Here is a 26,796-nt window from a genome sequence, read left to right as displayed (position 1 = left end):
CATGTCTTTCAGGAAGGCATATTCTGCTGTATTCTGTGTATTATGCGTTCGCGGAAAGGTGAAACATTCACATTCTGTTCCATGTACTCATGTGATATAAACATGGCTTACGGGGGAAGAACTGAATTAATAAATCGTATTAAATCCATTAAACACATCTCCAATATGAAAATGAAGGAGAGTAGTAGGAAAATTGATTCATTTTTTTTACCTCTCCTTGAGCTGACCTTGGTGTAATAAGAGCAGAATGTTCGTTCACTTCATTATTAATTGAATATAATATTCCATTTGCTGCTGCTGGTCATGCAGGTGCCCTTTTTAAGATGATGTTCTCTGGTTCGGAAATCGCAAAAAGATAAGATTGTGGTCGTACAAAGACTTCACATATTTTGGAAAGAAATGGCTACAGGTTAAAGAAATGAACTCATTGCTTGCATGCAACGTGAACTATTATCTTTGGCTACAGATAAGAGCAATGACAATGATGCTAACCTTTGTCCCTGAGTCACATGCATGCACCCATTAATTTTTTGCAATTTGGCATCTTGTGGATTTCTGTTTTTGAAAGTTGGCAGGTATGCATTTATGTCTGTAGAAAGCTTGAACATGTGTGAATTCCACATCTTTATGTAAAAGACCCTAATGTGTTGGTGGTGAACTGATGGTTTGAAAAGAAGGTAGCTTTGAAGGAAGCAAATGGAAAATATGTCTGCCCATTTATTTGGCTGTGCGCTGGTGCCATTAGTGTTTCTTCTAATCTTTAATTTTTGTATAATTGACATCTTCTATTAAAGATCATTCTGAGTAACAGTTAGTCTGCCCCGATAGCTGAGTGGTCAGTGAGGCAGTCTGTCACGCCAAGGGGCCCAGATTCGATTCCTGGCTGTGTCGGAGATTTTCTCCGCTCAGGTACTGGGTGTTGTGTTTTCCTCATTATCATTTAATCATCAGTGGAAGGCAACGGGAAACCACCACTGGTATCACTTCCTTAGATGCTCATGCGGCGGACCTATCTGACAATGCCTCCCCCGCGGCAAGACCTGCTGTAAGGCAGAACACAAAGTTTTTTTTTAATAACAGTTAAATGTTATTGGAAGTCTTTTTTGCAGTGGTGGTGGTGGTGGTGGTGGTGGTGGTAGAATACATTTTCATTACCAGTGTCTTCTGAGTGGAGTGGTGTAGTGGTTAAAATGCTGAGCTTTTTTTCTTTCAGAATGGGTGGGATTAAATTCCCATTGTAGCCACCCTCATTTTTGTTTCCTGTGGGTATTCTAAATCAGTTTTGTTGAATACTAGGTTGGTCGATTAAACAAATGTTGTGCTTCTATCACAGCAAATTAAAAGGTTATCTTCATATAATGTGTGTCATTCGATCTTATGCCTTGATTGTTTTGACAGTGGAAGACCTCTTGAGGCACTTACAAGACCATCATCAGCATTAATCTCAGGACACGGTTTGGGAACTTTATGCTGGATTCTCTAATTTTATTGATACATTTATAATAAAAATAATGCTGCTATAAAATATTAATGTACTGCTTCGTGAATATCAATTCAAAACAATGTGTGTGTGTGTGTGATTAATGTACCACCAATAGTCTGTAATGTGAAATACCAACGTATACCAATGTATAGTTATTTGATAAAGTTTCCAGTGCTGAAAGAAGTTGTTACACTTTTCATGCTCAAAATTGTATCGGTTTAGAGTTTTATAGTTAATGGGCACCATACAGTTTCTGATCAAAACACATTGCTTGTCTGAAACATTCCTGTTAATGTGCTGCCGCTGCATAGTAATGTTATCCAACAGTCACAGCCAGAATCATTGTAGTTTGCTGGGCCTTCCATCCCCCCCCCCCCCCCCCCCCATCAAATTTTCCCTCTTTTGTCGTTGCTTCTTCTAGCTCATAATGAATTTTCAGTGATTATATATGTTAATGACATGTATCTTATTGGCAATAAATGCTTTAATCTGGCAATACATTAGTTGTTTAACATTTGCACTATGAGTGAAACATGCAGTAAAAGTAGAAAAATACATCTACTTGCTGAAAAAAGCAAGAGACTCTTTGAAAGCTGTTTGTGTACAATGTGATAGACTTCATGTACAAGTCAAAATGTGAAGCCTATATCACTGCAGCATTAAAACTTACTGCAGGACATACACTGGGTAAGTATAGGCCACAGGAGATAATGACAGATGGAGGGGAAACATTAACAAACAATGTTGTTGTTGTGGTCTTCAGTCCTGAGACTGGTTTGACGCAGCTCTCCATGCTACCCTATCCTGTGCAAGCTTCTTCATCTCTCAGTACTTACTGCAACCTACATCCTTCTGAATCTGCTTAGTGTATTCATCTCTTGGTCTCCCTCTACGATTTTTACCCTCCACACTGCCCTCCAATGCTAAATTGGTGATCCCTTGATGCCTCAGAATATGTCCTACCAACCGATCCCTTCTTCTAGTCAAGTTGTGCCACAAACTTCTCTTCTCCCCAATCCTATTCAATACCTCCTCATTAGTTACGTGATCTACCCACCTTATCTTCAGCATTCTTCTGTAGCACCACATTTCGAAAGCTTTTATTCTCTTCTTGTCCAAACTATTTATCGTCCATGTTTCACTTCCATACATGGCTACACTCCATACAAATACTTTCAGAAACAACTTCCTGACACTTAAATCTATACTCGATGTCAACAAATTACTCTTCTTCAGAAACGCTTTCCTTGCCATTGCCAGTCTACATTTTATATCTTCCCTAATTCGACCATCATCAGTTATTTTGCTCCCCAAATAGCAAAATTCCTTTACTACTTTAAGTGTCTCATTTCCTAATCTAATTCCCTCAGCATCACCCGACTTAATTCGACTACATTCCATTATCCTCGCTTTGCTTTTGTTGATGTTCATCTTATATCCTCCTTTCAAGACATTGTCCATTCCGTTCAACTGCTCTTCCAAGTCCTCTGCTGTCTATGACAGAATTACAATGTCATCGGCGAACCTCAAAGTTTTTATTACTTCTCCATGGATTTTAATACCTACTCCGAATTTTTCTTTTGTTTCCTTTACTGCTTGCTCAATATACAGATTGAATAACATCGGGGAGAGGCTATAACCCTGTCTCGCTCCCTTCCTAACCACTGCTCCCTTTCATGCCCCTCGACTCATATAACTGCCATCTGGTTTCTGTACAAATTGTAAATAGCCTTTCACTCCCTTTATTTTATCCCTGCCACCTTTAGAATTTGAAAGACGGTATTCCAGTCAGCATTGTCAAAAGCTTTCTCTAAGTCTACAAATGTTAGAAACGTAGGTTTGCCTTTCCGTAATCTTTCTTCTAAGATAAGTCGTAAGGTCAGTATTGCCTCACATGTTCCAATATTTCTATGGAATCCAAACTGATCTTCCCTGAGGTCGGCTTCTACCAGTTTTTCCATTCGTCTGTAAAGAATTCGCGTTAGTATTTTGCAGCTGTGACTTATTAAACTGATAGTTCAGTAATTTTCACATCTGTCAACACCTGCTTTCTTTGGGATTGGAATTATTATATTCGTCTTGAAGTCTGAGGGTATTTCGCCTGTCTCATACACCTTGCTCACCAGATGGTAGATTTTTGTCAGGACTGACTCTCCCAAGGCAGTCAGTAGTTCTAATGGAATGTTGTCTACTCCGGGGGCCTTGTTTCAACTCAGGTCTTTCAGTGCTCTGTCAGACTCTTCACGCAGTATCATATCTCCCATTTCATCTTCATCTACATTCTCTTCCATTTCCATAATATTGTCCTCAAGTACATTGCCCTTATATAGACCCTCTATATACTCCTTCCACCTTTCTGCTTTCCCTTCTTTGCTTAGAACTGGGTTGCCATCTGAGCTCTTGATATTCATACAAGTGGTTCTCTTCTCTCCAAAGGTCTCTTTAATTTTCCTGTAGGCAGTATCTATCTTACCCCTGGTTCGATACGCATCTACATCCTTACATTTGTCCTCTAGCCATCCCTGCTTAGCCATTTTGCACTTCCTGTCGATTTCATTTTTGAGAAGTTTGTATTACTTTTTGCCTGCTTCATTTACTTCATTTTTATATTTTCTCCTTTCATCAATTAAATTCAAAATTTCTTCTGTTACCCAAAGATTTCTACTAGCCCTTGTCTTTTTACCTACCTGATCCTCTGCTGCCTTCACTACTTCATCCCTCAGAGCTACCCATTCTTCCTCTACTGTATTTCTTTCCCCTATTCCTGTCAATTGTTCCCTTATGCTCTCCCTGAAACTCTGTACAACCTCTGGTTTAGTCAGTTTATCCAGGTCCCATCTCCTTAAATTCCTACCTTTTTGCAGTTTCTTCAGTTTTAATCTACAGTTGATAACCAATAAATTGTGGTCAGAGTCCACATCTGCCCCTGGAATTATCTTACAATTTAAAACCTGGTTCCTAAATCTCTCTCTTACCATTATATAATCTATCTGATACCTTCTAGTATCTCCGGGCCTCTTCCATGTACGCAACCTTCTTTTATGATTCTTGAACCAAGTGTTAGCTATGATTAAGTTATGCTCTGTGCAAAAGTCTACCAGACGGCTTCCTCTTTCATTTCTTAGCCCCAATCCATATTCACCTACTATGTTTCCTTCTCTCCCTTTTCCTACTGTCGAATTCAAGTCACCCATGAGTATTAAATTTTCGTCTCCCTTCACTACCTGAATATTTTCTTTTATCTCATCATACATTTCAATTTCTTCGTCATCTGCAGAGCTAGTTGGCATATAAACTTGTACTACTGTAGTAGGCATGGGCTTCGTGTTTTTATTCATTATTAAACCTACTCCTGCATTACCCCTATTTGATTTTGTATTTATAACCCTGTATTCACCTGACCAAAATTCTTGTTCCTCCTGCCACCGAACTTCACTAATTCCCACTGTATCTAACTTTAACCCATCCATTTCCCTTTTTAAATTTTGTAACCAACCTGCCCGATTAAGGGATCTGACATTCCACACTCCGATCCGTATAACTACAGTTTTCTTTCTCCTGATAACGACATCCTCTTGAGTAGTTCCCGCCCGGAGATCTGAATAGGGGACTATTTTACCTCCGGAATATTTTACCCAAGAGGACGCCATCATCATTTAACCATACAATAAAGCTGCATGCCCTCTGGAAAAATTACGGCTGTAGTTTCCCCCTTGCTTTCAGCCGTTCACAGTACCAGCCGTTTTGGTTAGTGTTACTAGGCCATATCAGTCAATCATCCAGACTGTTGCCCCTGCAACTACTGAAAATGCTGCTGCCCCTCTTCAGGAACCACGTTTGTCTGGCCTCACAACAGATACCCTCCATTGCGGTTGCACCTACGGTACGGCCATCTGTGTCTCTGAGGCACGCAAGCGTCCCCACCAACTGCAAGGTCCATGGTTCATGGGGGGTGTTTGCTAATGGATTATACAAATTACTAATGCGGCAGTGTGTGCAGCATCACAGATTCTGCAGAAACTGATCATATTTAAATGAAATTAAGGTAAACCAAGATTAATGTAAAGGTATGGTATGAAAAACCTTCACAATTCTGAAAACAAAAATATTTAATAATGCTTTTTTAAAAACACTTGGAAGTTAAAAAAATGCCTTGTACACAGTTGTTCATTAAATATGTACACATGAAAATTGAAGATGGTGAAATAAAGACGGAGAGTCTGAATTCTGTGTTCCAAATGTATTTTATGGAAGACAGCGCATATTTATTTTTCTCTTGTCATTACTTGGAATGTAATTCATGTGAAAACAAGGCTCTTTTTGTACTAGTAGTTTCTTACTAATCTTTTAAATGACAGGTAATCTCCTGTGTATTAAAGAGAATGTTGGTGGTGGTAGTTTTCAAGGTGGCTTACGGTGTGACGCTGTGTTGCTGTAAGGTTAAGCATACTGATTCGTTTGGTTACATACGTTTCATCCTTATCTCTTACGTATGGTATCATTACCAGTTTAGGCTTCTTAGCATGTCTTCATCAGATGCTCTGTTGAAAAAGAGATAGTAAAAAGAGGAAACCACGTTAACATTTCTATACTTTGATTGATGGAGCTTATGACTACAGTCAACTATGTAAGAGTGCGAAGTTAGTTATTTGTAAATCATAAATATAAAATCAAAATATTTACAATGAAAGTTCGTTGTGAGATATACTCTTCACAAAGTGAAAACTATTAAAAAATTACGTAACTACTGATGCAGGTAATCAAGCCAAACACTAGATCAGTTTAAATGATCCAGAGCAGAAATTTTCAATCTGCAGCGGAGTGTGCGCTGATATGAAACTTCCTAGCAGATTAAAACTGTGTGCTGGACCGAGACTCAAACTTGGGACTTTTGCCTTTTGCGGGCAAGTGCTTTACCATCTTGAGTTACCCAAGCACAACTCACAACCCGTCCTCACAGCTTTAATTCCTCCAGTACCTCGTCTCCTGCCTTGCCCACGAAAGGCAAATGTCCTGAGTTCGAGTGTTGAGCTGGCTCTCAGTTTTAATCTGCCAGGAAGTTTCAGGTTCTAGGCGCTACAGTCTGGAACTGCACGACCGCTACAGTCGCGGGTTCAAATCCTAGTTGGGTTTAAGTAGTTCTGAGTTCTAGGGGACTGATGACCCCTGTAGTTAAGTCTCGTAGTGCTCAGAGCAATTTGAAACATTTGAAGTTTCAGGTTAAAAGATGTCTGCCTACAAATGTGTTTCGCAATTGACTAATTGGTTACCAATGGTCACTTACCACAAGTGTACACTGAACAGCCAGTATGAAATAATTGTCAAATCAAGCAGCTATTAGACAAGACCAAACTGACTACTTATGTAGTTTTCCAACAGTCAAGAGTGAAGTTATGTTTAGATTGTGAGCACTTTTCCTGACATGCTGAGTTGCACTTTGATGAGTAAATATGTAATGTATGAAAGTGTGAATTGTTTTGTATAGAAGTAAATTTGATTTTGTGATTTTGTTTCCTTGTGTTTTACTATCCCTGTTTTTTCCTTTTTTAAATAAAGTAGTCATTGGATGATGATTTGCTGAGAAATCATAACCAGTAATGATCCCATTTGTGTGACCTGAGGCTGAAGTGTATTACTTAAAAACAAGAAAAAACATTTGCAAGATGGTCATTTATGTTCTCCTAATGTAGTATGTCCTACTCCGTGTAAATATTGTGGTATAAATTGCTGTTCTTTATTGTAAATTTTTCAACATTTATTGTAATTTTTTTCATCCATCATTAGTTCACAGCAGAACAGCAACTTAATTAGAACACAGTGTAGTTTCTGAAAATAGCAGTCACGTAAAGCTGATAAACACCATCTTTGATTTGGATGTGCATTATTTTGTGAGAACAAATTCACATACAAAATGACATATTAATGCGGGAAAGGTTTTAGCAAAGGTGGAACAAAGCTTTTGTGGTTGAGTTCGAGGTTCGGTGACCATTGACAAGATTATCAATTGTGCTTTCCCCTCCCTATCACAACATGCAGATAATATGACACAGTGCTGCCCCTGTCACACACTGTGATGGCCAAGCTGTACTTTTCCACCTACAATCAAATATTTACAGATTAATGATTCTTCAAATTTATGGGTTTAGTTAAATTATGTTGCACTTGGTTTCTTCATTATGTTATGCCAATTTAAAATGTCATCTCGTTGTTTGTAGTTCCTCCTCCTTTTTTTTTTTTTTTTTTTTATATAATAATAATAATAATCAAAAAAGGTTGGTGGTGGTGGTGGGATAGGAAATTGCATTGTGTAGTTCTCTTAGTCAGATCCGTCCTGTAATTAATGATCAACAGGTCACATTTTGTGATCAGTTTTATATTTTAATTGATTTGTGCAACATGATAATTTTCCCATGAGTTTTGTCTTCATAATATGTATTTTTGCGAATAATAACCAAATTGTTGCAGGTCGCCCAACAGAGATACCAGAACAAGATGTATATGTCTGTGAATCTGTATATGATGAATCTCGCCGCCAGATTAAAAAATTACCTAGAGAAGGACTTAAAAAATATGCTCATAGTAATGCTGTAATAGAAGATGAAATATACTTCTTCCGTAGGCTCATCAATCCTCCAAAGGTGTGCCATCTAAATTTTTCCCCTTGCATGTTGCGTTTATACAGTCAGTATGCATTGCTGTTGCATCTGTTTTTCTTTTGGGAGTATTAACTTGTTTACTTAACTTTTTATTTTTTATTTAACATTAGCATCAGCTTATTACCATACAAAGAATTATGTTCCAATTTTTATTGGTAGTATGTAAAATTATCTTTGTGTAATGAGAGCATTTTAAATTTAGCAAACAGAGGCTAAATCTGTGTGTTGCAATTCAGACCTTTCTAGCAATCTGAGCAAAATCTGTAAGATACTTGTCATTTGCACACAGATGTGAAGTGAAGTGACACAAGCTAGTGATAAACTTTTACCTGAAATTAACAAGCTACACAAAGTTTAAATTCAATTAAAACCCTGTGACACTTCGTATATCAAACTTTGTCGACTCAAATACTTGACAAGCGACACTTAAGTGTGGGTGTAAATAAAGGATGACAGAAAAGCATCTAGATGTTTCATCATCCAGCAGAAAGAGGAGATGATGGGAGAAAATAAAATAGAGAAGTTAGGTTTCCCAAACAGTGGACTGGTGACACTGCTAGTTATTGTTCTTCATAACTGTAAGCTTCTGTAATGTACACTGCTAAAACAGTCTTTATTGGACGATATCTCGAGCATATGGTGCAGCCTAGTTTAATGAGGCGTGCCCAGGTAAGCGGAGCTATGTCCAAAGTTAACACGTATAACTCTAGCTGCACACGAGTCACATATGAAACCTACAAAAACACTCCTACCAGTTTGGGTGGGCTGTAGGGCAGTACTAACATCCAACTTACTGAGAGAATTCTTCCTGGGACACACAAGAAAAGATGCTGCTAGGTAATAGTAACTGAATGTGCATATACTGCTAGAATGTGTTTCGAACTGTCGAGAGAGATGAATTAGAAAAGTAGTCACGTTCCTATATTCAGAGAGCTTTTTATGACACAGTAATGCTGGTGTTGATGAAATGCCTCCAGTAGTGGGCACTGATAGTGGAAAATGCTACTTTCATGTCAAACAATACTGCTGTCGATTGCCCAATTGTGACAGAATTGCACTAAAGATTTTTCATCTAGGTCTGTAGTGCCTGTGCAGTTAACAAGTGAAATTCAGTAAGCGTTGAAGGCTAATGGAGTGACTGGTGATGCATACTAATGTCATGGAAAGTCTTGTGGTGATCCACAAAAGATATCTACAATTGTGAGCTTTAATACATCTGTTTCTCCTGACTATGTCAAAACAGGATTTATCTGCTTCAAAAGGCCAGCACAACATAAAATGTAAGCCTAATGAAACTAGCAGAAATTTTGGCAAAGACGTCCATGAAAGTAGTACTGCATTTACATCTCTGCCTTCTTTTATTACACGTGGTGACAGCAGCCTGCCTGAAGTTGACTTTGTTCAATGTGCAAGAAGGAGAAAATTACCCAGGAAGCTAAAGTGGTTAAGCAAACACCATACAGTGAAGCGAAAAAGATGACTGCCTTCGTAACATCATTTGCAACAACAGAGAAAAATCAGGTGCAAAGAGTTAGTATGCCCATAGGAAATGAGAAAAGTATTGAAAAATAAAATTATGTGATTACAAATGCACTTTTAGATGTGCAGTAGTTACAAAACACACCTGGGCAAAGACAGATCTACTATTGAATCTTCCTGGCAAATTAAAACTGTGTGGGACACACGCTCAAACTCAGAACCTTTGCCTTCTGCGGGCAAGTGCTGTACCATCTGAGCAGTCAAATCATGATTCATGACCTGTCCTCACAACTTCACTTCTGCCAGTACCTTATCTCCTATCTTGCAAAGGTCTGGACTTCAAGTCTTGGTCCAGCACACAGTTTTAATCTGCCAAGACATTTCGTATCACTGTACACTCCACTGCAGAGTGAAAGTTTCATTCTGGAAACATCCCCCAGGCTTTGGCTAAGCCACCAACTGAGGTGGTGCAGTGGTTTGCCCACTGGACACGAATTTGGAAGGATGACAGTTCAAACCCAGGTCCGGCCATCCAAATTTAGGTTTTCCATGATTTTGCTAAATCACTCCAGGCAAATACCAGGATGGTTCCTTTGAAAGGGGACTGCCAATTTCCTTCTCCATCTTTGACACAGTCTGAGCTAGTGCTCCAATTCCTACTAATCTCGACTGGGACGTTAAACCCAGTCGTCCTTCCTATTTCTAAGCCATGCAGAGATGCAGTATCCTTCCTTCCAGGAGTGCTAGTCCCATATGTTTTACAGGAGGACTTCTGTGAAGTTTGGAAAGTAGGAGATGAGGTACTGGTGGAAGTGAAGCTATGAGGATGGGCCATGAGTCATGCTTAGGTGGTTCAGTAGTTAGAGCACTTGCCCACAAAAGGAAATGGTCCCGAATTCAGGTCTCAGATGACTCGCAGTTTTAATCAGCTAGGAATTTCATATCAGTGCACACACTTGTGCAAAGTGAGAATTTCCTTTTGGAGATCGACTAGTGTTCCATAGTAGGTAAATTTCCATTTTCATCACCACAATATAAACAGGGGAAATAAAAGTTAGTGAAATGAAAGACTGAATTAAGTTTGTTTGGTGATACTTTACAGACACTCTACATTATGAAGTAAGTAAGTGTGTGTGTGTGTGTGTGTGTGTGTGTGTGTGTGTGTGTGTGTGTGTGGGTGGGTGGAACCACTGGGCCCCTCCCCCAATCCACTATCCTACTTAGGCTCCCAAACTTGGCAGAAGGATAAATGGAAAGACAGACAAACCTCACCAATAAAAAGGCTCTCGTACTGCAACTGTAATATCAACAGATTCAGGGAAGCTCCTAGGGCAAGGAAAATTGTAATATCGTCACTGTAAGAATGATGATACTGGGAAAGAGGCAAAAGAGGGGTGGCTATTTTTGTAGATAACACATACCACTGCTGCTTGTATCTCATCACTGGCAATTGCACAGTATAGCACTGCTAATGTGCCATTCCTCTGTCTTAAACATGCAGTATCCTGCTTGGTGGTAAGTTACTTACAACTTCTATTTAAATGACATCTTCCCACTGTGCATCCATCTGCCAGCCTAGTCTTGGAAAGCAGGCCATTAGGATAGTGATCCAAGAGATCAAGCTGATTGCTGCACAGGCAAGGGTGTGAGTCAGTTGTGCAACTGTGTGACTGTTTAAATACCAACCGATGACAGAAAGCCTTGCAGCCTTTCAGGTAATGAGAGCCCAAGCTTGACATACAGTCAAGGAGAGCCAAAAGTGGCCATTTTGAGTGTTTCTGGTCTTTATCAACCATTTCACTTATTCCATAGAAGCCTGGGAAGCCACCAAGGTGATTCCCAGAAGTGGTTGGTCACCTGTAGCAGCCATGCTAAGGCAAAGAAACCTGCAGTCAAGATCTGGGGACTAAGCCCCAACAATAGCAGAGTGCTTTGCAATAGCTGCCACCTTTGCCAGTCAGAATCCAGCAGTCCAATGCGAGGAGGGTTGAACTTCAGGTACAGCACTTCTGAGTCATATTGCTGTCCCTTTTACATATGAGAGCTGGTATTGACATTGTCCGAGGTTGTCCAAGACTTGTATGCTGCACTCGGTCAAGAGTACATCCAAGATAGCATTCTATGGCACTTTCAAACAGAATGAAAGAAAATCCTCTTAGAATATTTTAGTTCTGTATGACGAAGTGGACAATTTCCAAGCTCATGGCAGTAGGCAATTTTGATATCTCTCATCAACATAGGAAAGGACCTAATGTGCTCCATTAGTTACACAAGTTTTGTTTGAACAAGCTGAATCGGATAAATCCTGGAGCAAATTGTTAATCATTGCGTGCTCTGGACACTAGAGACAAGGCAGCTCTTTCAGCTACTCTCAGTGTGGGTTCGGGAGGTTCTGATTCACTGATGACACTCTCTTACCCTTCTAGAGGGGACTATACAACACACTTACCTATGTAGACAAAACTGTATAGGAATAGATATGATAGCTCCAGAAGTGGGGCTTCTGTGGTCATCTGTATTCATTCAATCATTCTTATCGCAAAACATTTTAGGTACCAACTTGGTAAAGTTATGTCTCAAAGTTTTGAGCAGTTGAATGTGTCCTTCAAGGAAGTGTATTAAGTGTTACCCTCCTTGTAATAGCTATAACTAGTACACAGTCCATAGTAAGGAGTGGAGTGGAGTGGAGTGGAGTGCAGTGCTCTTTCTTGGGTTTCCAGTCTCTTTGTTTCTCTGACTCTTCAACAGAACACATCTCTTGTAATTCACAGTTATAAAGTGTTAGAAGAGTGTGCTGCAGAGCTGCTTCAAAGGTGTGTGTGTGTGTGTGTGTGTGTGTGTGTGTGTGTGTGTGTGAGAGAGAGAGAGAGAGAGAGAGAGAGAGAGAGAGAGAGAGATTCTGTGGACATCATTATTTTAATTATTAATTATTTAATCCATAACTATCATATGTTTACCTCAGGGACCTTGTATGTGAGGCCTCATCTATGTTATGGGTGCACTGTGTTTGGTTCAGCTAAATCAACTTATTAAGATTGTTGATGCCCTCTGTAGTAAGGGGATCATACTATAATAGTCAGTGGAAGAAGAACCCCAACAGGTGACAGCACTGTTGCCAGATTTCAGCTGTGAGGGGCAAACAGTAGCAGGCATGAGTAATAGTCATCTATAGAGCTGCAACAACAGTGAAGAGTTGTCATAGAGACGTATACAAAATCACGTTATGTGACTGTTATAGGTGTATGCGCAAAGTGGCCATACCGGTATACCGTATCTACTCGAATCTAAGCCGCACCTGAAAAATGAGACAGGAAATCAAGGAAAAAAAAAAAAAATTTCCCGAATCTAAGCCGCACCTGAAATTTGAGACTCGAAATTCAAGGGGAGAGTAAAGTTTTAGGCCGCACCTCCAAATCGAAACAAAGTTGGCCCATTGTAATATGAGACACAATTTAGCTCGAATGAATGACGATACAGCTACAGTAGTTTGGTTCGCGTAGTAAGCTTAGCAGTTAAGCTTTGCCAGGTAGCCATTGCTATGCGTCAGGCGCTCCGTCCATATTTATACGGGTACCCTTCCTTTTTCACGTGCTTCGTCTGGTTTGGATTGATTGCTTATTTTTCTTTGATCTGATAAGTGCCGTTCTCTTTGTTATAGGTGTTTACGTCATTCTAAGCTGAAAATGCATTACTGTACTGTGTCATGCACTGTTTGTTGCATTCTGATAATCAATGTTTACAACCTGTCCCGCTCGCGGCATGGCTTGCTTTTGTGCACGCTACCGCCGCTTACAATTAAAAAAAGAAAAAGAGAGGAATCGTCTCATTAGCGAAACAATGGCAAGAGACTGCTATTTGTTGTTAGTTACTAACACTGCTGCTTTCTTTGACGATGATCATCAAGAACCAAATAATAGACTGCGTATGATAGAAGATGTTCTGCACGAGAGTTTAGCGAAAATTTTTCTGTTTGAAAATCTTTGCAGATGCCTCTTTAGTATAAATATAACATTCTGCACAGAAATTAGTCATCTTAGATTTAAAAATCTAGTCAATTGACGTGCTTCATTTCTGACTGTATCACTATTAGGCATAAGAATAATACGAATATAAACATGAAATGAATATAATAGAGGGAAACATTCCACGTGGGAAAAATATATTTAAAAAGAAAGATGATGAGACTTACCCAACAAAAGCGCTGGCAGGTCGATAGACACACAAATAAACACAAACATACACACAAAACTCTTTTTGTGTGTATGTTTGTGTTTATTTGTGTGTCTATCGACCTGCCAGCGCTTTTGTTGGGTAAGTCTCATCATCTTTCTTTTTAAATATATAAACATGAAATGATATGTATATCCTTCCGCATTTGCTGTTGTCTCACTCTAGTTTCGTAGTTTATTAAGCAGACAGGATTTAAATGAGATAGCAGCAAACCTGAAACAGTACATGGCAAAATGTTTATATACGTATTATTCTTATGGTGAAGAGAATACTGCATGTGGTTCACAATTCATAAAAGTTCCTATTAGCAACCATCTCTTCTCATAGGTAGAAAAAATTCAGAACGTAGAGTTGGCCATATTGACAAATATCCCAAACTGTCTTGCCAGTCGGATTTTCGTAGTACAGTACATTGAAATGTTGCTACATTTGAAGATGAACAATACGAAATTTGTATTTACTTCGTTGGATAATGTATGAAAATGCAGTGGTTGAAACTCGGGGCGGAGAAAAAAAAATCTCGTCTTCCACCGGGTTTTTTTTACTGACGCAGAGGTTTTTGCGCCAGTACTTATCTATGTGCCTGAAAAGCATGCCTGTGAATCGCTACATATGTTCGATGGCAGAAGTTAGTTGTGGCGGCACCTACCAACATTTTTCAGAACTTCCGCTTATTTTGCACTCGATTCTAAGCCGCAGGCGGTTTTTTGGATTACAAAAACCGGAAAAAAAGTGCGGCTTAGATTCGAGTAAATACGGTATGCGCAAAGTGGCCATACCAAGTTCACTGCAACTGTTGTCAGGGATATTCTTTTTCTGACCCAGAGCTGCTCACAGGACTAGCCCCATACCTAGTCGTCATGCTGTGACTGGGGAGCCACCACTTACCATCTGGCTGCAAGTCCTCATAGTGTGTCAGGTTTAAGAGATCCTTGCTGTTCCAATTTTATTAACATAGCAAACCATTGATTGCTGTATTATGGGATAAATCATCCATGATCAACAAGGCTATTTGGAATCTGTGTAAAGCAGGGCCTAGTGGTGCTTCATATGTGACACAGGCCAACACAGTTACCTGTTGGACATAACGGTTACTGGAGAGAGACAAAGTACTTCTAGTGCATATCCTTCAGTGCTGTGCAGTGCAGTGCAGATCTCCATAGATTGTAATTTGACTTGCAGTATGTGCTTGTTTGCTGCTGCTGCTGCTGCCGCCGCCGCCACCACCACCACCACCACCACCACCACCAATATCATTGCTTACTTCATTTTGGAGCATTCAGTCCTGTACTTGTTATACCCTACTTCCTACATCTTTGCAGAAGTTTCCCCGTGACCTGGCTAAAACCCAAGCAGTTATTGCTTTTGAATAACAGCACTTTGCGGTCAGTTCACTCAGTTTTGTAGCTGTAGATGACATTTCAGTTAATATAGTATTGAATAATGTTATTGACAGTTTGCTTGAAATATTCCTTTTACTGCCCATAGCACATATGTGCAGTAAGAGGAGGACACAGGAGCACTTTTTCATATTGCAAACAATTTTCTAATGTGAACTGAAAATGATAGAGCTCTGTAACTTTCAAAGAGTACAGTCTGTTCACCCAGATACTTCTGTCCCCCCCATTTTTCAGTCGGGGTTTTTCTTAAAGGTTTGGGGGAAAGAAGCACGATGTTGTACCCCAGTTCTAGCAAAATAGCGCCAAAGGATGTCAAATCCTTGACTACAGCTATGTGTTGACATACACAACTGATCTTCCACCTGGGCTTGAAATCAGTACTCCCTTCTTTATATTTGACCAGCTAAGATCACATTATGATTTGAGACTATCTTCTTTCTTCAGTATTTCTGGTTTTTCAACATTTACCATTTTTCTGCATGCTACCATTCTGTTTTACCTGTCCATGCTGTTTCCTTCATTTCCATTCCTTAGTGTGCTTCTAAGTTTAACATATTTTTCTAAAGAGATTTCTTTCTATTTTTATCAAACTTACTTTGCAGCTAGTTTTAGCCATTAGCTATTAGCCATTTTCAAGCCATGCATGATAAAGTAAGAAGATATCATATATGCATAATTGGCTTGCTTTCAGTCTCACGCCATTGTCTTATAAATACAGTGTTTCCCCTTGTATATTTTCATAATATGCAGACTTAACATTGGTGAGCAATACTATTTTGTTACTTGTGTCTGATATGCACACACTGTCAAACTAACATCTGTTAAATAAACACATTTTTCACACATAGTTTGATGTTATGTATGTCAGACATTAACTGTAAAGCACTTGTTACACAGTTGCACTTGAGTGAATGATGTGGTGGGTGCATGAGGTGTTCCAACATTGTTATGTTAGCACCTACACTGAAACTTTGTATATGTACCACAGTGGCAGAGGATTGAAGGCATGCTGATAATCTATATATGACATGACTTAATAAGTACTATTTGAAAATGCCTTACCTCCAAAATTAGTTTTGAAGGCAATACTCTTGCTAGTTATTTGGCTGGATAGTGGTCACACTTGCGTTTTTTGTTCGGTAGTGAAAGTAATCTTTTTGCTGCTTTCACATAGAAAGTAATAATTCTCTCCCATTGTTCCTCAGTTAGCTTGTCGTCGTCGTCGTTTCCTTCCTCCCAAAGGCTGGTTTCACACTGATCTTTGTGCTAGTCTATAGTCTGCAATCCTCTTCATCTCTTTATAGCTACTGCAAGTAACACCAGTTTGAACTTGCTTATCGTAGTCAAACTGTAGTCCCTCCACTGTTTTAACATCCACACATAACCCCATTACCAAGCTGAACATTACTTGATGCCTCAGGATGTGTCGTTATCAGTTGGTCTTTTCTTTCAGTCAGTTGTTCCATGAATATTTTTTCTTCACAACTCACTTGATTTAAGTACTTACTGAATCTACCTATCTAATCTTCAGCATTCATCTTTATAGCTTCACGTTTAATAAGCTTATGTTCTCTTCTTATCTGTTGTGTGTATTGTCTTTATGTCACTTGTGTATATTGCTGCATCCAAGACAAATACTTTCAGAAAAACTTACTAACACTTAAACTGATATTTGAATCAGTAAATCTCTCTTTTTCAGAAATGCTTTTCTTGCTCATGCCATCGTAACTGCCGTAACACGGTATATTTACTGGAACTCAAAAATGGTTCTTAGCAATATTTATTAACATTTTTCCAATATACATAAATAATCCCACAATGTTATTTGCTTTTTCTCCAAACATCCGTTGTTGTTTTTGTTGGTCTTGCCAAATTCATAAAACTTAACTGTTCAGTTCAAATTTCTATCACTGTGCTCACACCACTCCCCAACCAGTAACAAATTTACGAATTAATACACATGGTGAAGACAGTTTCATACAAAACATCAATATGACATTAAAACAAAATAATTATAAAGCATATTGGAAAAAAGAGAGAGATACGAAAACATAGAGTTCAAATATTATGAATGTGATAAAGATACAACAGAACTACAAAAAACTTTTTGTAGTGTCTGATGTGATCATTCATAAATTCTCCACAGAGATAACTTGCTCCAAGAATCAATTTGGAAACCTTATAGTCCTTCCTGACTTCAATACTCAGATATTTGGCAGTGGTCCCACTGGGGTATGTTGTGGTTGGATATCCGTGGAAAAGTTTGGAAGATGTTTTCCTGATACCCTTTTTTCCTGCAACACACAGGCTAGTTTTATGTCTGCCCACTGATACATTTGTTTAAATTACCTCTCGATAACAAAATATTTTTCATGGCTTGCTGTGACGGGGAAAGGACCATCGTATGTAGGTTCTAATGTTTCTTTTTTAAACCCTAACACATTGCATGTCTCATATTTCAGGTCTCGCGGGAAAAATACTGATGTGCTATTGTGAGCGTACTGTGTGTCAGGCATAATGTTTGCTTTTGCAGATCAGATGCAAATGAATCAGGATCAATCTTCATAATTGGCTCTTCAAATAATTCACCGTGAAGTCTTCTAGTCTTCCCATATACCATCTGTGCAGTGGAATGGTTTGATATCTCTTGACTGCAGTGCACAACCTCAATACAAGGCTAATAGAGATTCTGCCCAGTTAGAAACGTTATGGGTTGTGATTGCAGACTTCAGAGTTCTGTGTAGTCACTCAACTGTGCCATTGCGTTGAAGATGATACAGCATTGTATGTTGAATTTTCATTCCACAAGCTATGCCCAAATTATTCAGCAATTGCTATTAAAACTGTGTTTCTTGGCCGGTGATTTCCTGTGATTGAATGCCAAATCTTACAATCAAGTGCTGGTAGAAGCCTTTCACTACTTTTTCGGCTATGATATCTTAGAGTGGTATGGCTTCCATCCAAGATGCAAAATGATCAGTAAAAGTTGTGCAGTAAGTCATGTCATTAGAGGAGGCAAAAATCCAATGAGGTCAATGTGTACAACACTGAAATGTTCATCAGGTTCTAAAAATTTTTTGAATTGCAATTTTTGTGGCGAATGATCTTGGATCTCTAACAGCTAACACAAGATTTAGTCCACTGTCTCTCATCACTTTTTATGCTTGATCAAATAATTCCACTAGTTAGCAGTTTACTGTGTTCCTTATGCCAGGATGAGCTAAACCATGAAAATGGAGAAACATTTGATAACGAAAAGCTTGAGGGATGTAGGGTCTGATATTCACACTTGGAGTGTCACAGCACAGTCTTTTTCCTGATAGAAATTGATACGACTTTTAAGTTTAAGGAGTCGATTCCTGTTTGGAATTGCTGCAGTTCCTGGTGTTGCTCAGCTGGCTCTTCCCAATTTCATCATAGTCCATCATTATTACTACATCATTTCTGGATTGGACATCCACAGCAATATTGTCGTGGTCACTAACATGACAAATATCAGTTGAAAATTGTGAAATGTACTGCAGTTGTCTTATCTGTTGAGGAGATGCCTTTCGTCACTTTGCTGAAAAGGAAATGTAAGTGGCTTATGATTATTGAAGATTATGAAGTCTCTTCTTTCCAGTAAATGCTTAAAGCTTTTTACAGAAAGGCAAATTCCCAATTCTTGATCATAGGTACTGTAAAAATCCTGTGATAGACATGATTTCTGTGAAAAGAATGGAACTGGTTTCCTGTTTCCTTTTTCCAGTTGTTGGAGTACAGAACCAACAGCAACATATGATGCATCTATGCATAGTGATGCATAGTTAGGAAAAGTCAAGCACAACATTTGCAATGTAATGTTTAAATTTCTTGAACATTTTTGTTTGCTTCCTCAGTCCACAAAATTTGTGTTATCCTTCTATTTTGCTCCCTTAATATAGTCATGCAAAACAGTTTGAGATTGTGCCACAATTATAAGATAGTGGTGATCATAATTGACATTGACAAGACCAAGAAACATACGGAGCTTATGGAGTTAGTCAGCTAACTTGTACTCCATAATTGCTTGCACTTTCTATTTCATTTACTTCCAAGATTGATTTTTGGACGTTAAATTGAAGTCCGTAATTAGACAAGCACTCTAGAACCAGTTTGAGATCTGCTCAATGTTCTTCAGTATTGAATAAAACAATTAAAATGTTGTCAAGGTAAGGAATCACAAAATCCACTGCGAACATAAGCTCATCATTGAATCACTGACATGTTGAAAGTGCATTCTGCAGACTGAAACTCATTACATTAAATTCATACAATCCAAATAATGAGATTATAGCTGTGTTCTTACCTTCTTCAGCAATGGGTATTTGATAATAAGCCTTAAACAGGTCAATTTTAGAAATTGTTTTTGCCTTACAGAATACAGTGAAAATTTCCTATTCCAGGTACAGGATAAAGGTCAGGAACTGTTTTCATTTCACCATCTGTAATCTCCACAGAGACGTAGCAAGCCATCCTTCTTGAGTGCCATGGGAAGAGATGGCAGATTTAGATGGCCTAGTGATGCCACTGCCTAATGTGGATTTAAATTCTTTAGTATAACTGTCTTGCTCTAAGAAACATGGGTGGACCTTCAGTGGTATCAAGTATTCAACATCATATGTGATTTTGATGGGTGCCACATTAGGTTATGGTAATCTGAATACGGCAACAGTTGGCCTGTAAATTTTGTAATTTGACTCTTGTTAATTGTGACATTTTCTTCTGAGACTGACATGTCACCCTCAGAACTGAACTTGGTTATATAAGTATGGACATTTACTAATTATTGGAATTTATTCAAAAAATTGGTTCCCAACATAGCTTTAGTTGTATTTGCAACAATAAATAGCTATTGAAATTGACGCTATATTAAAAAAATTGGCCTCAAATATAGATCCATTGATTTTCACAACAGTAAATGGCTATTGAAATTGACACCGCGGTCCCAAATCAATATTACAGATTTCGATCCCAGATTTAGGAATTTTGTTGCCATTAGCAGTATACAATGTATATGAGGATTAAACATTAACCTTTTGGTTAGCTGGAATAAAAAAAACATCAGCCCCATTGTCAGCTAAAAATTGCAATTCTGTTTTTTTGTCAGTTACAAATACGCAGGTTTTGTGGCTGTTGCCTTCGGTAGTAGAACTTGCCACTAATGCAATTGCTTGTCCACATTCTGTGTTCGGACCGTAGTCTGATTAAAATTACTTGGTAGTTGATGTGTGTTGCTTGCTGCTACAGTGTTGCCACATCTGCTGCTGGCTCCTGCTTGGTTATAGGTGACCACAAACACACAGGTCACTTCACAAATGCTGTTAATATATAATGAAGAGCAATGTTGGAAGTGGCTGCCACAAGGTATGATGGAAATGGGGGATGCTGTGGCAACAACTGGTTGTAACTGACCTATGAGTGAAGTGCAGTAGACGACAGGTTTTGTAGCCCTGAATTTAAACTTGTGTCCTAACTGAACCACATACATGTGATTTGTAACTTATCCAAGAGAATAGCAATCAGCAATCTGCAGCAGAACTAAAATCACGATCAGTTTGTTCATGGCAGTTAAGGCTAACCTCTAAGAGCAAGCTCAAGACAGAAAACTTTCATAGTATGTATTGCATAGCCATCTTCTGCAGCAGAATTTCAGTTTTAGTAGTGATTTCTCATCGTCATTGGTTATCTGAAACTGTCCTCACACTGGCTACACAGGGTGCTGCCTAACCAGCCAATGAGCAGTTCTGTCAGCACCTGGTTGCAAATTATAGGCAACACAAGCAGAAAAAGGGAAGGAAAAATAAGACCAAATGGAAAAGTCAATAAAAAAACTCAATGCAGTGATGAAAATGACACAGCAAAGTGTTAGATATAAAAAAAATTAAACCATTTAATTCAGTAAAAATGTAATCAAACTCCTTTGATTAGATTTAGAAAAACACAAAATTCACTGAATTTTACGAGATTCAAACCTTTGACCTCATACTAGTCACGTTATGCACTAACCACTATGCTGTTTCCCATAACACTGCAAACAGCTAGAGAACAAGCGACTTTTGTCCCAGACATGATAACTAATTGACAATCTTAAAAAATTTGGCTTCACTCAGTGTTGTGCGAAGCTTACCTGATGTAAGCCATCTCGGGGGTGATAATAACTTATGAATTGCGTCTATCAAGTAATTTTAATTTTTTTATAGTTAAATTGAAGTCCTTTTTTTTTTTTTTCAGGTTTACAGTACCTGTCCAAACCGAAAATGGTAATAGCAGTACTTCGTCTTAGGGTTATATTTATTTTGAGACTTACATTGGCTATTATTATATCACCAGTCTAAGCTTCTATTGCAGGACCTGCCTTGACAACCATTTGACAATGCAGCTATTTGTTGCTTTATCCCCAAAATTCTTGTCATTACGTCATTCATTGTTACCAGAAAGTCTTATTGGTTATAAGAATCACTTTTCATTACAAACAATTTCCTGTGGGGATTCATTTCTCTTATTCTATCAGCTATTAGCAGTTTTTTTCAAGCCCCTCTTCACTGGCCTTTAAATCTTCCTTGTGGAATCTGGAAGTTTCTCTAGTCAGGGTGTTTTAAGAACATTTTCCGACACACCTACCCATGCCAATAATAAATAGCTAGGCTTTTGTTCTCTCAAATCAATTCCGGTGACTCATAATATGCTTATTTTTGCTTACTTTGAATATATTTGGTTGAAATCTCCAGACCCCCTCCCCACCCGGGCCACTAATTTCGCTCCTGTGCCAACCTCTTTATCTCAGAGTCACCACTTGCAACTTATGTCCTCAGTTATTTGCTGGATGTATTCCAATCTCTGTCTTCCTCTACATTTTTTAAATCTCTACAGCTCACTCTAGTCCTATGGAAAGTTATTCCAAGGTGTCTTAACAGATGTCCATTCATCCTTCCCTTCTTGTCTGTGTTTTCATTTCCGATTCTCGATAGAACCTATTAATTTGTTACCTTATCAGTCCATTTTATTTTCAATGTTTTTATGTAGCACCACATCTCAGATGCTTCAATTATTTTCTGGTTTCCCCACAGTCTGTGTTGCATGACCATGCAATACTGTGCTCCAAATGTGCATTCTCAGAAATTTCCTCCTCAAGTTAAAACCTGTGTTTGATACTAACAGACTTCTCTTGACCAGGAATGTCCATTTTGCCAGCCAGTGCTAGTCTGCTTTTGATGTCCTCCTTGCTCCGTCTATCATTACCGTATTTACTCGAATCTAAGCCGCACTTTTTTTCCGGTTTTCGTAATCCAAAAAACCGCCTGCGGCTTAGAATCGAGTGCAAAGCAAGCGGAAGTTTTGAAAAATGTTGGTACGTGCCGCCACAACTAACTTCTGCCGTCGAATATATGTAGCGCCACGCAGGCATGCTTTGTAGGCACAAAGATAAATACTGGCGCCAAAACCTCTGCGTCAGTAAATAAATTTAAAAAAAAAGTGGAAGACGAGCTTTTTTTCTCCGCCGCGAGTTTCGACTACTGCATTTTCATACATTATCCAACGAAGTAAATACAAATTCCGTATTGTTCATCTTCGAATGTAGCACAATTTCAGTGTACTACGAAAATCTGACTGGCAAGACTGTTTGGGATGTCTGTCAATATGGCCAACTCTACGTTCTGAATTTTTTCCTATCTGTGAGAAGAGATTGTTGCTAATAGGAACCTCATGAAATTTGAATCACATACAGTATTCTCTTCACCATAAGAATAATATGAATATAAACATTTTGCCATGTATTCTTTCGTGTTTGCTGCTGTCTCATTAAAACCCTGTCTGCCTAATAAACTACGAAACTAGAGTGAGGCAACAGCAAACGCGGAAGAATATACGTATCGTGTCATGTTTATATTCGTATTATCCTTATGCCTAATAGTGATGCAGTCAGAAATGAAGCACGGCAAGTGACTAGATTTTTAAATCTAAGATGTCTAATTTCTGTGCAGAATTTGATGTAATAAAGAAGCGGCCGCAAAGATTTTCAAACGGAGAAAAATTTTCGCCTAACTCTCGTTCAGAACATGTTCTATCATACGCAGTCTATTATTTTATTCTTGTTGATCATTATCAAAGAAAGCAGCAGTGTAAGTAACAACAAATAGCAGTCTCTTGCCATTGTTTTGCTAATGAGACGATTCCTCTCTTTTTTTTTAATTGTACGCGGCGGTAGCGCGCACAAAAGCAAGCCATGCCGCGAGCCGCGACAGGCCGTAAACACTCATTATCAGAATGCGACAAACAATGCATGACACAGTGCAGTAATGCATTTTCAGCTTAAGAGTGGCGCAAACACCTATAATAAAGAAAACGGCACTTATCAGATCAAAGTAAAATAAGCAATCGATTCAAACCAGACGAAGCACGTGAAAAAGGAAGGGTACCCGTATAAATATGGACGGAGCGCCTGACGCATAGCAATGGCTACCTGGCAAAGCTTAACTGCTAAGCTTACTACGCGAACCAAACTACTGTAGCTGTATCGTCATTCATTCGACCTAAATTGTGGCTCATATTACAATGGACCAACTTTGTTTCGATTTGGAGGTGCGGCCTAAAACTTTTCTCTCCCCTTGAATTTCGAGTCTCAAATTTCCGGTGCGGCTTAGATTCGGGAAATTTTTTTTTCCTTTATTTCGAGTCTCATTTTTCAGGTGCGGCTTAGATTCGAGTAAATACGGTAGTTATTTTGCTGCCTAGGTACCAGAATTCGTTAACTTCACCTACTTCCTGACCGTCAATCCTGATGTTAAGTTTCTCACTCTTCTCATTTCTGCTACCTCATTAATCTTCCATGGATTTCCTCTCAATCAGTTTTCTGTACTCATTAGACAGCTCATGTAATTCTTATTCACTTTCGCTCATGATAGCAATATTATCAGTGAATTGTATCATTGATATACTTTCACCTTGAATTGTAATTCCACTATTGAACGTTTCTTTAATTTCTGTCATTGCCTCTTTGATATAAACAGGGTGGTCCATTGATCGTGACTGGGCCAAATACCTCAGCGTCAAACAAAAAAACTACAAAGAACGAAACTTGTCTAGCTTGGAGGGGGAAACCAGATGGCGCTGCGGTTTGCCCGCTAGATGGCACTGCCATAGGTCAAACGGATATCGACTCCATTTTTTTTTTTAATAGGAACCCCCAATTTTTGTGACATATTCGTGTAGTACATAAAGAGATATGAATGTTTTAGTTGGACCACTTTTTTCGCTTTGTGATAGATGGGGCTAGTCACAAACATATGGCTCACAATTTTAGATGAACTGTTGGTAACAGGTAAGTTTTTTAAATTAAAATACATAACATAGGTAGGTTTGAACACTTTATTTTGGTTTTTCCATTGTGATACTTGTACCTTTGTGAAATTATCATTCCTGAGAACGCATGCTGTTACAGCGTGATTACCTGTATATACCACATTAATGTAATAAATGCTCATGTCCGTCAACCTCAATGCATTTGTCAATACGTGTAATGACATTCCTCTCAACAGCGAGTCGTTCGCCTTCCGTAGTGTTCGCACATACATTGAGAATGTGCTGTCGCATGTTCTCAGGCGTTGTCGGTGGATCACAATATCAAATATCCTTCAACTTTCTCCTCAGAAAGAAATCCGCGGACGTCAGATCAGGCGAACGTTCGGGCCACGGTATGGTGCTTGTCATGTAATATGCTAGTCAATACCGCTTCAACCGCACGTGAGCTATGTGCCAGACATCCATCATGTTGGAAGTAAAACGCCATTCCGTCATGCAGTGAAACATCTTGTAGTAACATCGGTAGAACATTATGTAGGAAATCAGCATACATTGCACCTTTTAGATTGCCATTGATAAAATGGGGGCCAATTATCCATCCTCCCATAATGCTGCACCATACATTATCCTGTCAAGGTCGCTGATGTTCCACTTGTCACAGTCATCGTGGATTCTCCATTGCCCAATAGTGCATATTATGTCGGTTTACGTTACCGCTGTTGGTGAATGACGCTTCGTTGCTAAATAGAACGTGTGCAAAAAATCTGTCATCATTCCGTAATTTATCTTTTGCCCAGTGGCAGAACTGTACACGACGTTCAAAGTCATTGCCATGCAATTCCTGGTGCATAGAAATATAGTACGGGTGCAATCGGTGCTGTAGCATTCTCAACACTGACGTTTTTGAGATGCTACTGATGTGCGTATTGTCTGCGACAGCAGCTAAAACACCTACTTGGACATCATCATTTGTTACAGGTCATGGTTGACATTTCACATGTTGTTGAACACTTCTTGTTTCCTTAAATAACGTAACTATCCAGTGAATGGTCTGGACACTTGGATGATGTCGCCCAGGATACCGAGCAGCACATGCCCGTTGGACATTTTGATCACAATAGCCATACATCAACATGATATCGACCTTTTCCGCAATTGGTGAATGGTCCATTTTAACACGGGTAATGTATCATGAAGCAAATACCGTCCGCATTGTCGGAATGTTACGCGATATCACATACTTACACGTTTATGACTATTACAGCGCCATCTATCACAAAGAAAAAAAAAAGTGGTCCAACTAAAACATTCATATTTCTGTACGTACTACACGAATATGTAATAAAAAATGGGGGTTCCTATTTTTTAAAAAAATGCAGTGGATATCCATTTGACCTATGGCAGCACCATCTAGTGGGCCAACCATAGCGCCATCTGGTTTCGCCCTTCAAGCTAGACGAGTTTTGTTTTTTCGTTTGATGATTATTTCGTGAGATATTTAGCCTGGCCACTATCAATGTATCAATGGACCACCCTGTATACTGAACAGTAGAGGCAAAAGACTACTTCCCTGTCTTACACTCATTTTAATCTAAACACTTTGTTCTTGGTCTTAACACTCGTTTTATTCCCTCTTGGCTCTTGTACGTATTGTATATTATCCACCTCTCCCTGTAGCGTACCCCTATTTTCCTGAGAAATTGCACCATTTTACATTGTTGAAAGCTTTTCCCAGGTGGACAGATCATACAAATGTGAAAGTGACTTGATTTTTCTTTAGTCTTTCTTCCATTAGCAAGCGCGATGTGAGAACTGCCACTTTGGTGCCTTTACATTTCCTGAAGCCAAACTGATCGTCATGTAATAAATCTCAATTTTCTTTCCCATTCTTCACTATATTATCCTTGTCACCAGCTTGGATGCCTGAGCTCTTAAGCAGATTCTGCAATAATTCCTGCACTTGTCAGCACTTGTAGCCATCGGAATTGTGTGGATGATACTCTTCCAAAGATCAGATGGCATAACACCAGACTCATACTTTCTACCCAGCAGCATGAATATTCGTTTTGTTGGCTTTTCCCTTAATGATTTCAGAAATTCAGATGGAATGCTATGTATCCTTTCTGCCTTAATTGATCTTAACTCTTCCAAAGTTTTTTTAAATTCTGATTCTAATACTGGCTCCCCCATCTCTTCTATGTCAACTCCTGTTTCTTTTTCTATCCCA

General features: G+C 38.9%; 1 protein-coding gene across 10 annotated transcripts in view; it reads left to right on the top strand.

Moving 5' to 3' along the window:
• The window catches only part of LOC126095313 (protein polybromo-1), a 326,966-nt gene that overhangs the window by 241,352 nt on the left and 58,818 nt on the right, over window positions 1–26,796 (top strand). For all 10 annotated transcript variants that reach the window (XR_007521952.1, XM_049910108.1, XM_049910110.1 and 7 more), the window contains exon 25: window positions 7,949–8,121. Coding sequence is in view for 9 of the 10 variants with exons in the window: in XM_049910108.1 (XP_049766065.1) it covers window positions 7,949–8,121 (173 nt within the window). In the remaining variant the exon portion in view is untranslated. The remainder of the gene's footprint in view (window positions 1–7,948; window positions 8,122–26,796) is intronic.

The sequence above is a fragment of the Schistocerca cancellata genome, chromosome 8 (genome assembly GCF_023864275.1).
Source record: "Schistocerca cancellata isolate TAMUIC-IGC-003103 chromosome 8, iqSchCanc2.1, whole genome shotgun sequence".
In the NCBI taxonomy this organism is placed as follows: Eukaryota; Metazoa; Arthropoda; class Insecta; order Orthoptera; family Acrididae; genus Schistocerca; species Schistocerca cancellata.
The sequence above is the reverse complement of the archived record's forward strand: the minus strand, read 5'-3'. Positions and strand labels throughout refer to the sequence as shown.